Genomic DNA, 13,098 nt, shown 5'->3' with positions numbered 1-13,098 from the left:
CACAGGCTCAGCTGTGTCACGGGGCCAGTGTCAGAGCTTTTGGGGGCAGATTTGCAGAGTTTCTGGCCCGCTGGTGCCCACCCTCCCAGGCTCTCCTGCCTGCGCCGACCGGCCCCACAGGATGGTGCCTGTGCCTCTGCCCACAGTGTGAATGTAAATGACTTGGGTTACATGTCCTTCAAGCAAAAAAAAAATGGGTAAAATCTCACCTTTTGGCCAGTCTTGCAGCCCTGAGGGGTGTGATGGTTAGAGACTCCCTTTCCCCCTCCCAGGTACTTCTTTCCCTGTGTGGGGCCTTTGTAAAATGCCCTTGAGCTGGTAAATGGGCTGAGCGCCCTGTCTGTCCACCCAGCTGCCTGGGTGGGGGAATGCACGCTCATTTATCTCCATCTGGACGGGGCGAGTGTGTGCAGGTGTTGAAATTTATACAGGCAGACCTGGCAGCGCGTCCCTATTTACTCTGGCCATGAGCTATGGGCTGAGACAGCGATTTTCTTCCTCTGCAGAGGGAAGCAAGTCATCTTGTGTGGGGATGAAGATGTGTCTGTGAGATTTGCATTGGGAAGCATGATTTATACTGCTTGGTCCGGTTCCCTACTGCTCATTTTTTAGAGTTAATTTGTCCCTTTTTGTGTAGTTTGTCAGTTGGTTCCTTTTTTTTTTCCCCTCAGCAGGCATCTCTTTAAATTTGTAAAACATGGATACAAAGCAGTTTTGGAGGTTTTTTTTTTTTACTTAAAAGCCTGAAAGCTGGTAATTTCTTAGACAAGGTGCCTGTTGGTGCAGAGATTTATAAGGTGCAGAGCATAGAATCACAGAATCATAGAATGGGTTGGGTTGGGAGGGACCTTTAGAGCCCATCTAGTCCAACCCCCTGCAGCGAGCAGGGACATCCCCAACCACAGCAGGTCACTCAGAGCCCCGTCCAGCCTGGCCTCAAATGTTTCCAGGGATGGGACATCGGCCACCTCTCTGGGCAACCTGGGCCAGGGTCTCACCACCCTCATAAGTAAAAAAAATTTTCCTTATATCCAGCCTAAATCTCCCCTCCTTTAGTTTAAGGCCATCCCCCCTTGTCCTGTCACAACAGGCCTTGCTAAAGAGGTCGCCCCCACCCTTCCTACAGCCCCCCTTTAAGTACTGGAAGGCCCCAATAACGTCTCCCCGCAGCTTCTCTTCCCCAGGCTGAACAACCCCAGCTCTCCCCACAGCAGAGGGGCTCCAGCCCTCGGAGCATTTCTGTGCCCCCCCGGCCCCGCTCCAACAGCCCCGTGTCCTTGTGCTGAGGGCCCTGAGCTGGACACAGCCCTGCAGGGGGTCTCACAGAGCGGGGCAGAGCCTGCGCTCTTCATGGGAAGAACAGCTGTGTCGTTCAAACCACCCTTCCAGGCCCTGTGGCTTACAGGGTGCCATGTGCATAGGGACTGAAAGGAGCCAGACACCCTCTCTGCCCAAACCTGGGGCCAGTTTCGGGTTTCCTTTGGTGTGTTGTGGCTGAGGGTCACCCTGTGGCGCTTGTTGCTCTCTCAGCCCATTGCCCTGCTCTCTGGTCCCCTGCTCTCTGCTCCGTCGTGCCCTCTGGGACCTCTGCTCCTCTTTGCTCCTTCTTCAGATGTAGCGCTGGCTTCTATATGCTCCTGCCCTGCTCCTGTCATTCGGCGCCTTTCCATTCCAGCTCTGTCTTGAGAAAATTGCAATAAATTTTGGTGGTTTTTTTGGTTTTGGGTGTCCCCCCCTTTGATCAACAGCCACGTACCAGTACTTAGGGGGCAGCTACAAAGAAGATGGAGACTCCCTTTTTACACGGAGTCCCATGGAGAGGACAAGGGGGATGGACACGAGTTGCTCTTGGGGAGATTCCGATTGGACACGAGGGAAATTTTTCACACTGAGGACAGTCACCACTGGAATAATCTCCCCAGGGAAGGGGTTGGCTCGGCCACGTTGGGCACCTTCAAGAGTCGCCTGGACAGGGCGCTGGGCCGTCTTGTCTAGACTGGGCTCTTCCCAGAAAGGTTGGACTAGATGATCCCTGAGGTCCCTTCCAGCCTGGGATTCTGGGACTCTGTGACAGCCAGCAGGCAAGAGGAGTCACACTTGCTGAGCCTCGTTTGCAGTGACTGTTTCTTGCAGGTGCTAATGGGAGTGTGTCAGGATCTCAGAGGCAGGGACATGGGCCCTTTGTCATTATTGTGAGACACGGCTTTGAATTAAAATGCAACTTTCACAAACATGTCACTTGATCCCCAGTAACTGCATTTCAGTGTGATGAATCTCCTGCATACTTGTTTAACCTCAAAAAAAGCTGATTTTATATGTTAATTAAGGACTAATTAAATTTAAATTAAATGCTTATTTGAAACACTTAATTTAACTTGCTACCAGAAACTTCAAATATTATGGTTTTATTGAAGAGGGAGAGAGACTCCACTGAGGAAAGATTAATCATTTTTCTTAGCACAATTCATTCCTTTGTGCAGCAACTGTCTACGACAAGAAATCAGCTGAATTTTGAGTAGTGGGAAAGCCAAGCTGTCTGCAATGCACCGAAGCAGTAAAAAAAATGGTGCGTTAAAAGATCTGTGGTCTGAAAAAAATGGAATATAAATCTTCCGTAATAATTTCTGCGCACGATAATAAATGGCTTAAGTGTGCATTTTCACAAGGAGGTTTTTCTAAAAATTCCCCGTCCCATTTCATTTGCCAGTCTTCCCTAATTACAAAGAATTGCTACTTACCATGCTGCTCTACAGCACCTTATAGGTCTGCTGACAACCCAAACCTGTGTAAATGAACCAAATTCTGCCTCCGTCTTCGGGCGAGCAGTGAGCCCCCGAGAGCGAGGATGCTCTCCAGGAGAGCACATGGCAGAAACCCCATCCCAGGCAGAGGAGAGCTGCTTCTGTTTGCTTTTCCACTTACTGAGTCAGTAAAGGTTGCTCAGGCTGCAATCAAAGGAATCAATACCCTATAAAACATTATGTGCAGCAACGCGGGGTGATTTTTATTAAATATCAGCCCAGCATTATAAATATTCCCCACATTTTATAATCTAGAGCAACACGTAAGCTCAGCCTTCTGCTAAACAAATTAAAATCTTCCAACGCTTTGAATTGAGAAATTCTTCACTCTGTGCTTTCCCTTGCTTATGTAGGACCCTACTTAAAACTAGGTGGTAATTTGGCAGCTCATGTTGGAAATGAGTCTTGTCACATTACCTGGAGTTTTGGGTAATGCTGGGAGGGGATCAGGGAACTTCTGGGTATTTGGTGCATTTAAAGGAAAAATATTATTTTGTTTGTCCTGAAGATGTCCAGGAATTAGGCCCCAAAATCATTTATTACTTCTCTCTAATGGGGGTAAAAAAATGCACCTATGCTCACAAAATCGTCTTTGCTCATGGGCTTCTCTGCCTACAGCATCTCCGTTTTTTCTTCCTGGTACCCAGGCACTGCTGCCCCTGTTAAGGGCACGGTCGGTGTTTAGCTGGGGCAGGTGGCAGAGGATGCCTCTGCTCTGTTGTGTGGATCAGAATAACTTCAGCAAGCAAGATTTCATTTTTTAAATTACACAGAAGGGATTCCAAAGGCTTTATCTCATGTGAAAATCTTTTGTTTGGTCTGAAGTAGACCCATTTTGTAGACTTACTTTTGCTGTATTTTGTTTGAAAGGAGGAACTGAGAGCTTTCTGATTTGGGTCGAGTCAGACGGAAGAGCTGCCCAAGGGTCCCTGCCAGACCCAGGCAGGGCTCCCCGCTGCTCTATAGCCACAGCCCCGCTGCTGGTGAGCAGCATCCTGTGCTGAGCCCAACTCTTCCTCCCCGCAAGCAAGAAACAGCCCAGATGCCAGCTGGAGGGGGCTGGGGGCTTCCCCCTGTGCTGCAAGATGAGCCCTGCCTGTCCCGTGCACAGCTCAGCTCCGCTGGGGGCTGCTGTAGCTACGCACAGCACGGCATCGAGCTGGGCTGAGAAATCATTTTTATTTTGCAGCAATGACCCCTGCCCCTGTAGCTGAGCTTTACACCTCTGCCTCCATACAGGTATGCTTGAGAAGCCTCTGGATAAAAAGGCTGGCAGAAATTATGGCCCTCCGGGTACCAAGAAACTTATCTACTTTATTGATGATCTGAACATGCCTGAAGTGGATGCCTACGGCACGGTGCAGCCCCATACGCTGATCAGGCAGCACCTGGACTACGGCCACTGGTAGGAGCCTGCTCGGGCTCGGTCGTCTGAGACCTTTTTTTCAGCTCTAGTGTTGGGGATGGGGTTTGAGAGGTCAAAGCACAGTTCCTCCTTCCCATCCCGTGTCTGCCATCGCATCCGCCTGGGCTGGACTGGAGCTGGCTCTGGGTGAGCCAAGCGTTGTGCACCCTCGGGAGTTTCCCCTGTGCCCAGCAAACAAACTCACTCGCCCATAGCCTGGTTGAGAGGAGCTCCGCTCTGCCCCTGCTGCGGCTTGTGCCTGTGGTCCCAGCGCAAAGCCTGCAAGGGGAGCGTGATGCCATGGATTTGGCCTCATTTGGGATGAACCGCCCCTGCTGTGAGCACCTAATGTTGTTTTCGGTCAGGCAGCAGCAAACAAGTATTTTCTAGGCAGAGGTAATTTGATGGAAAAAGAGCTACAATGTTTTGGAAGGGGGTTGGTGCATTTTATACCGTAGCCAGCAACACTGGTGGGACAGCAATACCTGCAGCTCGCCCCATGGGGAGCACAGGGCAGGGACTCACAGCCGATTCTGTTCTCCTCAGCTGCGTGCATGCCTGAGCTTGGCCAAAAGCTTCACAAGTATGGAGACAATGGAGGGGAGGCAGGCATTTTGGGCTGTGGGTGTTGGGAAGTTGGGCAGAAAGAGGGCTCTGTGGGTTGCGTGGGGCATTGGAGGCACAGGGGAACGCAGCATGCCGCGTGTCCCCTCCCAGGCACGGCCGGGCTTTCTGCCCGTGCTCTCGGCAGTGCCTGCCGGGGTTTTGCACACTCAGCATCCCCTCTCTCAGCCCGGTGGGGCTGCAGCTCGCTCCAGGGATGGCAAGGAGTGAGATGAGCAAAGCTCGCTGCAATCCTTGGGCTGCCCTGGCCCTGGCAGTAACCCTGCGGGGCTGCTCCTGGGGCTGCCCCCCGGCTCTGTCGCAGGCTCCCCATCCTTCCCATGCAGGCAGCGGGGGCGCAGCCGCGTCTGGCAGCAGGCAGCTTGCTTGCCCCTGTCCCAGGCTGGCTCCAACCAGATGCACCCCTGTGATTTTCTACAGTTTCCATGCAAGTGACTGGCACAACTTCTGGGCTTTGCTCGGTGTTTGCTACTAGCTTATAGAAATATTAGCTACGGGTTGCTGAAGCTGAAAAATTTGCGGCAAGAGCAGGACTCGTGTGCCCGGGGGGGTACAGGCAGGCAGGCGAGCCTGGGCCCAGCCTTGGTGAGACGCAGAATCTGACCCCACTGATGACAACGGGAGGCTGGCGCCCCACAGACGCGCTGGGGGAGGCAGCAGTGGTTGCTCGCGGGCTGCGGCCACCGAGCCACTGCTTTTGTTTTGCCCAAAGGTACGACAGGACCAAGCTGTCGCTGAAGGAGGTCACGAATGTGCAGTACGTGTCATGCATGAACCCAACTGCGGGGAGTTTCACCATCAACCCGCGTCTGCAGGTAAAGCTCTGCACAATGCAGGCACATCGCTGGTTTTATTTTGGGGTGGATTATTTAAGCAGAGGCCAGAGGAGAACCCCGGGCAGATCCTGCTGTCATTTTATCAGTAGGAATGGCATGAATCTGTTGAGTGACTGTAACTCCTAATGGCAAAGGAGCAGACTTGCTCCCTTATTCCCTTGTTCGTTTTTCCTCACATTCTGCTGCTCAGTCAGAGGGAGAATTCACAAGTTGCCAGCCAGCTTAACACCTGCTTTCAGGACAGCCTTCTGGTTCATGCAGACGGGTTTTGCCTTCATTTAGCTCCCATTTGCATCTAGAATGCGAAGAGAACTTAAGCCTCAGGGCTTGATTTCTGGGAGCTGCGAGGCCTGACGTGGGTCACAGAGCTGGTTATTATCAGCTCTGAGGTTACTCACCCTTTCCTCCAAGCCATGAGGAGTGGCAGAGCCTGGTCGGAGGCTGTTCCCTGTGCCTGCAGATTAAAACCCCTGAGCAAGTCCTGTTGGCATCTGAGGGGGACAGCTGGCAGCCAGAGGGACCGGTGCCCTTCCCAGCTGTGTGGCGGGTGTTTGCCATGCCGTAGGACGACAAGCTTGGCACGTGAGCAGCGGTGGAGATATACCCCGAGAGACGGGTACCCATGCAAAAGCAGCCGTAACTCAGTGGGGTGGCTGCTGCAGGGGCAGGTCCTGCTCGTAGCCCTGCGGGGACACGTCCTGCTCGTAGCCCTGCGGGGACACGTCCTGCTCGTAGCCCTGCGGGGACAGATCCTGCTCGTAGCCCTGCGGGGACACGTCCTGCTCGTAGCCCTGCGGGGACAGATCCTGCTCGTAGCCCTGCGGGGACACGTCCTGCTCGTAGCCCTGCGGGGACACGTCCTGCTCGTAGCCCTGCGGGGACAGATCCTGCTCGTAGCCCTGCGGGGACACGTCCTGCTCGTAGCGCCACGGGGACAGATCCTGCTCGTAGCCCTGCGGGGACAGATCCTGCTCGTAGCCCTGTGGGGACAGATCCTGCTCGTAGCGCCACGGGGACAGGTCCTGCTTGTAGCACTGCCATTGGGGAGCCTGGATAACAGAGAACAAAACTGATTCCCTCATGGAGAAACTTCATGACAAGTGTCAGCCCAAGCCCTGGGTACTTTTTAACAAGGGACTCTGTTGTCTTAAAAAGAAGTGTCCCATGGCTGGAAATGGGCAACTCCTCTGTGTTTGCAAGTTCCAAATTGATAAAGGGGTCTTACGGCACATGGCATCTTCCAGGGTCCATTCCTAACAGAGACAGCGATTGGGCTGCATCAGAGGTCAGTGGGACCTTCAGAGCTCTTCAGCCTTTCAATGGACTGAACTTCCAGCATAGCAGCTGTAAAATGCAGTTGAAAATCCCTTGTTTAGTGACCAGAATGATGTCACTTGCCAACTGTCCTCTGCGGGGAAATTTGAAGAAGGAAATAACCTTTTTCAGGTGGTCTGCAAATCATAGAACCGTAGAGCATCCCAGGTTGGAAGGGACCTCAAAAGATCATCTGGTCCAACCTTTCATGGGAAAGGCAGCATAGATGAGATTATCTGGCACTGTGTCCAATCGCATCGAGTCCCCAAAAGCATTTTGCTTGAAAGGTGGGTTGCCCATCTCACTGATCTTTCCATGTCTTGTCTTCCTCAGCGTCACTTCTGCGTCTTCGCTCTCTCCATCCCTGGTCAGGGTGCCTTGTCCAGGATCTACAGCACAGTTTTAACGCAGCACCTGATGAGTGGGAATTTCTCAGGGGCTGTACAAAAATCGGCACAGCAGCTGATTGCCCTGGCCCTGGGACTGCATCAGAAAGTAGCTGTTACTTTCCTGCCAACGGCTATCAAGTTCCACTACGTTTTCAACCTGAGAGACTTCTCCAATATCTTCCAAGTAAGTGCAGTTGCTGTCTTGTTGCACTTGGAGCTTGTTCCTAGGGCACAGGAGGCTGTGGACAGGTTCCCCTGATCCAGCTAGCCTTGGTGAGCAAAACAGAGTCTTTGGCCTAGCAGTGACACAGCATGTGTGTCCCCTGAGTAAAGGGGGTGACATCGGGCCATTCCCTAATTCTGACTGGCTTTGGATGGATTCCAGAGCCATCACTAATGGCCTTGAGGAATATCAGAAGCTTTCCAGCCTCCTGCGGTCAATGGGGAGAGATGAATAGCTCCAGAAGGAGGTGTAGGTTTTGGGTGGATTGAAATGCCCTCTGTAAAGGGACCAACTGAATGGAGCTTTGGGCTCCTGACTTCAGCACTTAAGTGACTGAGCTTCATTAACTTGTATCCAGGGAACTACAGGCCAGTCAGCCTGACCTCGGTACTGGGGAAGATTACAGAGCAGTTCATCTTGAGCGCACTCACCAGGCAAGTGCAGGACAACCAGGGGACCAGCCAGCACGGCTTCATGAAAGGCAGGTCCTGCCTGACCAACCAGATCTCCCTCAATGACAGGGTGACCCACCTGGTGGATGAGGGAAAGGCTGTAGATGTATATACCTGGACTTTAGCAAAGCCTTTGACACTGCCTCCCACAGCAGGACTAGAAATGCTGGCAGCTCATGGCTTGGACAGGTGCACTCTTTGCTGGGTGAAAATCTGGCTGGCCGAGCCCAGAGAGTTGTGGTGATCGGAGCTAAGTCCAGTTGGCGGCTGGTCATGAGTGGGGTTCCCCAGGGCTCACTGTTGGGGACGGTCTTGTTTGATTTCTTTATCAATGATCTGGAGGAGGGGATCAGGTGCACCCTCAGTGAGTTTGCAGGTGACACCAAGTTGGGTGGGAGTGTTGATCTGCTCGAGGGCAGGAAGGCTCTGCAGAGGGACCTGGACAGGCTGGATCGATGGGCCGAGCTCAGCTGTGTGAGGTTTAACAAGGCCAAGTGCCGGGTCCTGCCCTTGGGTCACACCAACCCCAGGCAGCGCCCCAGGCCTGGGGCAGAGGGGCTGGGAAGTGCCCGGCGGAGAAGGCCCTGGGGGTGCTGGCTGACAGCCGGCTGGGCATGAGCCAGCAGTGCCCGGGTGGCCAAGGAGGCCACCAGCCCCCGGGCTTGTGTCAGCCCTGGTGTGGCCAGCAGGGGCCGGGCAGGGATGGGGCCCCTGTGCTGGGCCCTGGGGAGGCCCCACCTCGAGTGCTGGGCTCAGGTTTGGGCCCCTCGGGACAAGAAGGGCCTGGAGGGGCTGGAGCGTGTCCAGAGAAGGGCAGCGGGGCTGGGGCAGGGTCTGGAGCACAAGTGTGCTGGGGGGCGGCTGGGGGGGCTGGGGGGGTTTAGCCTGGAGAAGAGGGGGCTGAGGGGAGCCCTTCTCGCTCTCTGCAGCCCCCTGAGAGGGGCTGGAGTGAGGAGGGGGCTGGTCTCTGCTCCCAAGTCACCAGGGACAGGACGAGAAGAAACGGCCTCAAGCTGCATCAGGGCAGGTTTAGGTTGGAGATGAGGGAAAATGCCTTCCCTGCCAGAGCGGTCAGGCCCTGGCACAGGCTGCCCAGGGAGGTGGGGGAGTCACCGTCCCTGGGGGGGTTCAAAAACCATGTAGACGTGGCACTCTGGGACGTGGTTTAGGAGACATGGTAGAGTTGGGTTGATGGTTGGAGTTGATGATCCAAGAGGTCTTTTCCAACCTTAATGATTCTGTGACTCTTGGTGAGTGTGATGGAGCTGGGTTTGTCTTTGTGAGCCTTAGTTCCACATGAGTAAATGTGGGCATTAATGGCACTGCTCCACCACACAGGGAAATTCCTTTATTGCACTGAAACAGGTGGTGGATAGTTAGTGGGCTGCTGACCCTGGAGAAGGGAGAGCAGGAACTAGTTCAGCTGCTTTGCACAGAGCCAGTGCAGCCTGTTGGCCTATACTGGCACATCCTTTTAGCTTCTTCATGGTCAGGTACCCAGCATGTGCATGAAGGATGGCATTTAAAGTGCTGATAAACAAATCAAAACCAGCTTTGACATGGTTGCTGAATTACCACTGGAGCCAGTTTTGTACCAAGGGGAAGTCATTCAGCTTTAGAAATGTTTTCTTCCAACAATGGAGATTTTTTTTTTCCAGAAATCACATGCTTTGAAGCAGTAGGTATTACTGCTCAAGGCACCTTTCAGAGTTTAAGGCTGATTAATAAAGTCTGAGAAAGTTCTCAGCAGCCAAATCAAGAGGTTTGAAATACCATAACCTGTTGTAAAACCTCAGTTTGTAATCTGTTCCTGTCCATATTAATGTCTGTTTTACAATGTAGGTATTGAAAGTTCAGTGCCTTGTGGTCTGGTCCATCAGATGGGAGCTGAAGTAATGACAGGCAATGGGAAATCCAAGAACAGGACCTTGGAAAAGTTAATAACTCCATTGTGTCAGGAAGGAATCAGACCTGCCACTTGTGCTCAGCTAAACATCAGCAGCCTTTGACGTTAGATGTGGGTCATGTTAAATCCTGGCTTCTAGTTAATCTGTGCTTTGACAGGCAGAAAGAGAGAAAAGAAGCACTTCAATGGGAACCCTTAATTTGAACTGTAGCCTCCTTGGAAGGTTCTAAGGTTATGGGATATTAGAAAATATCCTGCCAGATCTGGATGCTGGGCCAGAGGGTATGAGAGGCAACAGGAGCTCAGACGGCTTTTTGTTTATCACATGGCTGCAGGAGTGGGGGCCTCTGGCTCCTTGGGCTCATAATGTTTGTTTAAACTGTGGTTCAATTTTTCTTGAAACCCTTCCTTGCCTTTTGCTATTCATTCTTGATTATTCCTTAGCTTAAATATCCTTGGGTTTTTGAGATCTCCTGATTTTCTCTTTAGCTCTGCTGAAACACAATTTTTTTCCTGAAATGGGGCGTGAAAGCAGCTCTGGACTCTGGCAATGAATTTCCGTGTTTGCATTTGTTACATCTTCATGTATTCATAATTTAGTTCAAGCTCTCTTGTCCAACCCCCTGCTCGAGCAGGCCCAACTTCCAAGTTAGGTCAGGCTGATCAGACAAGTTTCGAATGGTTCCAAGGCTGGAGTTCCTGTAGCCTTCCTGGCCCTCGCCGCACTGCTAAATCCACTCTATGATGAAGTTTATATATTTTTATTTAAATAGAAATTTCCCTTACTGCAATTAATGTTTGTTGTCTCTTGTCTTTTTGCTACGCACCTCCAAAAAAAAAAATATTGGTTTGTTCTTCTCTAAAACTCCCCATTAGGTAATTTTAGACAGCAGTAAGATTCCCCTTCCCATTTTCCCCAGGCTGAACAAAGCCGTTCCTCTCAGCCTTTCTTTGCATGTCCTGTGCTCCACCATTTTACAGTCTGGGTGGCCTCCATTGAACTTGCTCCTGTATGTCAATGTCTTTCTTCTACTGGGAGACCCAAAACTGGGTTGAGCCTCACACAGCTTTTCTCCAGCCTGTCAAGGTCCTTCCCTTTGGTGTAATAACCTCTCTGCTTGGTCAGCATCGTCCGCAGACCCGCTGAGAGTGCACTGCTCGGGTCATGGAGGGAGGCGTTAAACAAGACTGCCGGGTACCAACCCCTGAGGAAGACTGCGGGTAGGTAGTTGGCTTCCAGTCAGAACTCTGACCCTCGTGGTCCAGCCGGTTCTCCGCCCATCAGGCAGTCCATCCATCTGGTCCATGTTCTTTTAAGATGCTTGATGGCATCAGGGAAAAAGAATTAAAAAAAAAAACAAAAGAGGAAAACAAATCAAACCAAAACTCCCCCCACCCCCCTAAAAAAAGCAGGGCCATCTGGGTTGCCAGGGCCTGTAAGATGATGGAGAATTGGTGGATATAAGACCTGTAGGTCGGTGCATAATGCCTTTTTCAAAGTCCTTTTAATCCCAGGCAAACAATCAAACACTGAGTGCGTAATAGCTGCATATATAAAAGGCATCTGGGGATTGCTGTTCTACCAGCTATTCTGTAATTAGACCTGCAACCAACGATACCTGTTAAAGACATAAACCGTATGCAAATTGCAGCTGTGGAGGAGTCAGCCCCTGGGCTCGCTGCCTCTGTGCTGGGATACTGCTGGCTCAGCACAGGCCGTTAGCAGTAGCTCCATTTGCAACCTGTCCAGTGGCTCTGGCATTATCGCACCATCTTATATATCAGTGCTGTCCCAGAACATTTAAGTGTAGGGCCTTACAAGCCCGGCTTGATTCGCTTTGTCAAAACTTCCTGACAGCTCTTATGACGAGGAGTCCTGTGCTAATTGTCTCACTACAAAATACTCCCAGAACCTGCACCTTCATTGATTCAGCTAATAAAGAGTGAAGGAGTTTGGACCTGGTATGCATGCGAGTGTTGCGCAGAACAAGGAATACTGCTCCACAGCAAGTCAGCAGTGATTCTTTTCAGCAGGCAGATATGGGAGCTTATTGCTTTTGTTTGTCCTTCTGCACCCGCCACCCACTGCAACGTGGCCTGAGCTGATCAGGCTGATGTCTGTGTTGCTTGGTGCGAGGGTACAGCCGAAGGTGACTCCAGAAGGTGTTCAAACGATGGCAAAACACCACAGAGATTTGTCTAGACAAATAAAGGCATCGGTGAAACCAAAGGGAGAAAGAGCAGCCTATAAATCCAGGGGTTGAAGGCTCAACTGGCAGCAGTGGGCTGACTTTGTCAAGCGCTGTTCTTGTTTGCCCTGACTAATTGGAATGATTATCTCTGGGGATCTGAGCATCTTTAGTGGGATTCCTTTTTGCCTGGTTAGCCATACCCTTTCCCTCAGCAGAGGAAAACAGGCATTTCTGTGTGTAGTTCAAGTTCAGCTCATCCTCATGGAAAAACAGAGAAGGGCTCAGAGAAACTGTGTTTCTGAAGCACCCCGTTGACTGGAGGTGAAAGGAGCATGAGATGACTCTCCTGTTGTCAGATATCAGCCCTTTGCAGGTCTAAGGTGGGATTTGGCTCCAGATTAAGATACTCAGATTCAGGTGTGTGAGGAAATCAAGGTTCATCCAAGGCTGGGGAGGGCAGAAGGCTGCCCAGCTCCCCCTGCCAGGGGCACAGGTGTGGTTTCACTCTGTTGCCCAAGTGTGGGTGTCTAGAGCTTTTTGAAACATGTCAGGACATCCCGCCTGGGCTCCAGCAGCTGTACAAGGACACAGGTGCCTTCCTGTGTTGTATTTGCCTGCCCCGTGTGGGTGTCTTGTCTGAACTGCTTCAGCTGTGTTGCTTTCGAGGCTCCCTTGGCTGTAGAGTAGGTGTCCCCTGAGATGAACCATCTAGTTGTGTTGGCTTGGAAAGGTCATGGGAAATGGGAATCGGGCAGCGGAGCTGGGGCAGGGTCTGGAGCACAAGTGTGCTGGGGGCGGCTGAGGGGGCTGGGGGGGTTTAGCCTGGAGAAGAGGGGGCTGAGGGGAGCCCTTCTCGCTCTCTGCAGCTGCCTGAGAGGGGCTGGAGTGAGGGGGGGGCTGGTCTCTGCTCCCAAGTCACCAGTGACAGGACGAGAGGGAACGGCCTCAGGCTGCGT

General features: G+C 52.0%; 1 protein-coding gene across 1 annotated transcript in view; it reads left to right on the top strand.

The window, feature by feature from the left end:
* The first annotated feature begins 4,046 nt into the window (after positions 1-4,046).
* LOC104047038 (dynein axonemal heavy chain 9) overlaps positions 4,047-13,098 on the top strand; it is a 143,710-nt gene continuing 134,658 nt past the window's right edge. The window contains exons 1-3 of the mRNA XM_064466991.1: positions 4,047-4,206; positions 5,543-5,645; positions 7,314-7,553. Coding sequence (XP_064323061.1) covers positions 4,133-4,206; positions 5,543-5,645; positions 7,314-7,553 — 417 coding nt within the window. The 5' untranslated portion in view covers positions 4,047-4,132. The remainder of the gene's footprint in view (positions 4,207-5,542; positions 5,646-7,313; positions 7,554-13,098) is intronic.

The sequence above is a fragment of the Phalacrocorax carbo genome, chromosome 16, assembly GCF_963921805.1.
Source record: "Phalacrocorax carbo chromosome 16, bPhaCar2.1, whole genome shotgun sequence".
Lineage (NCBI taxonomy): Eukaryota > Metazoa > Chordata > Aves > Suliformes > Phalacrocoracidae > Phalacrocorax > Phalacrocorax carbo.
Note: the sequence above shows the minus strand (reverse complement) of the source record. Positions and strands in the feature narration are given on the sequence as shown.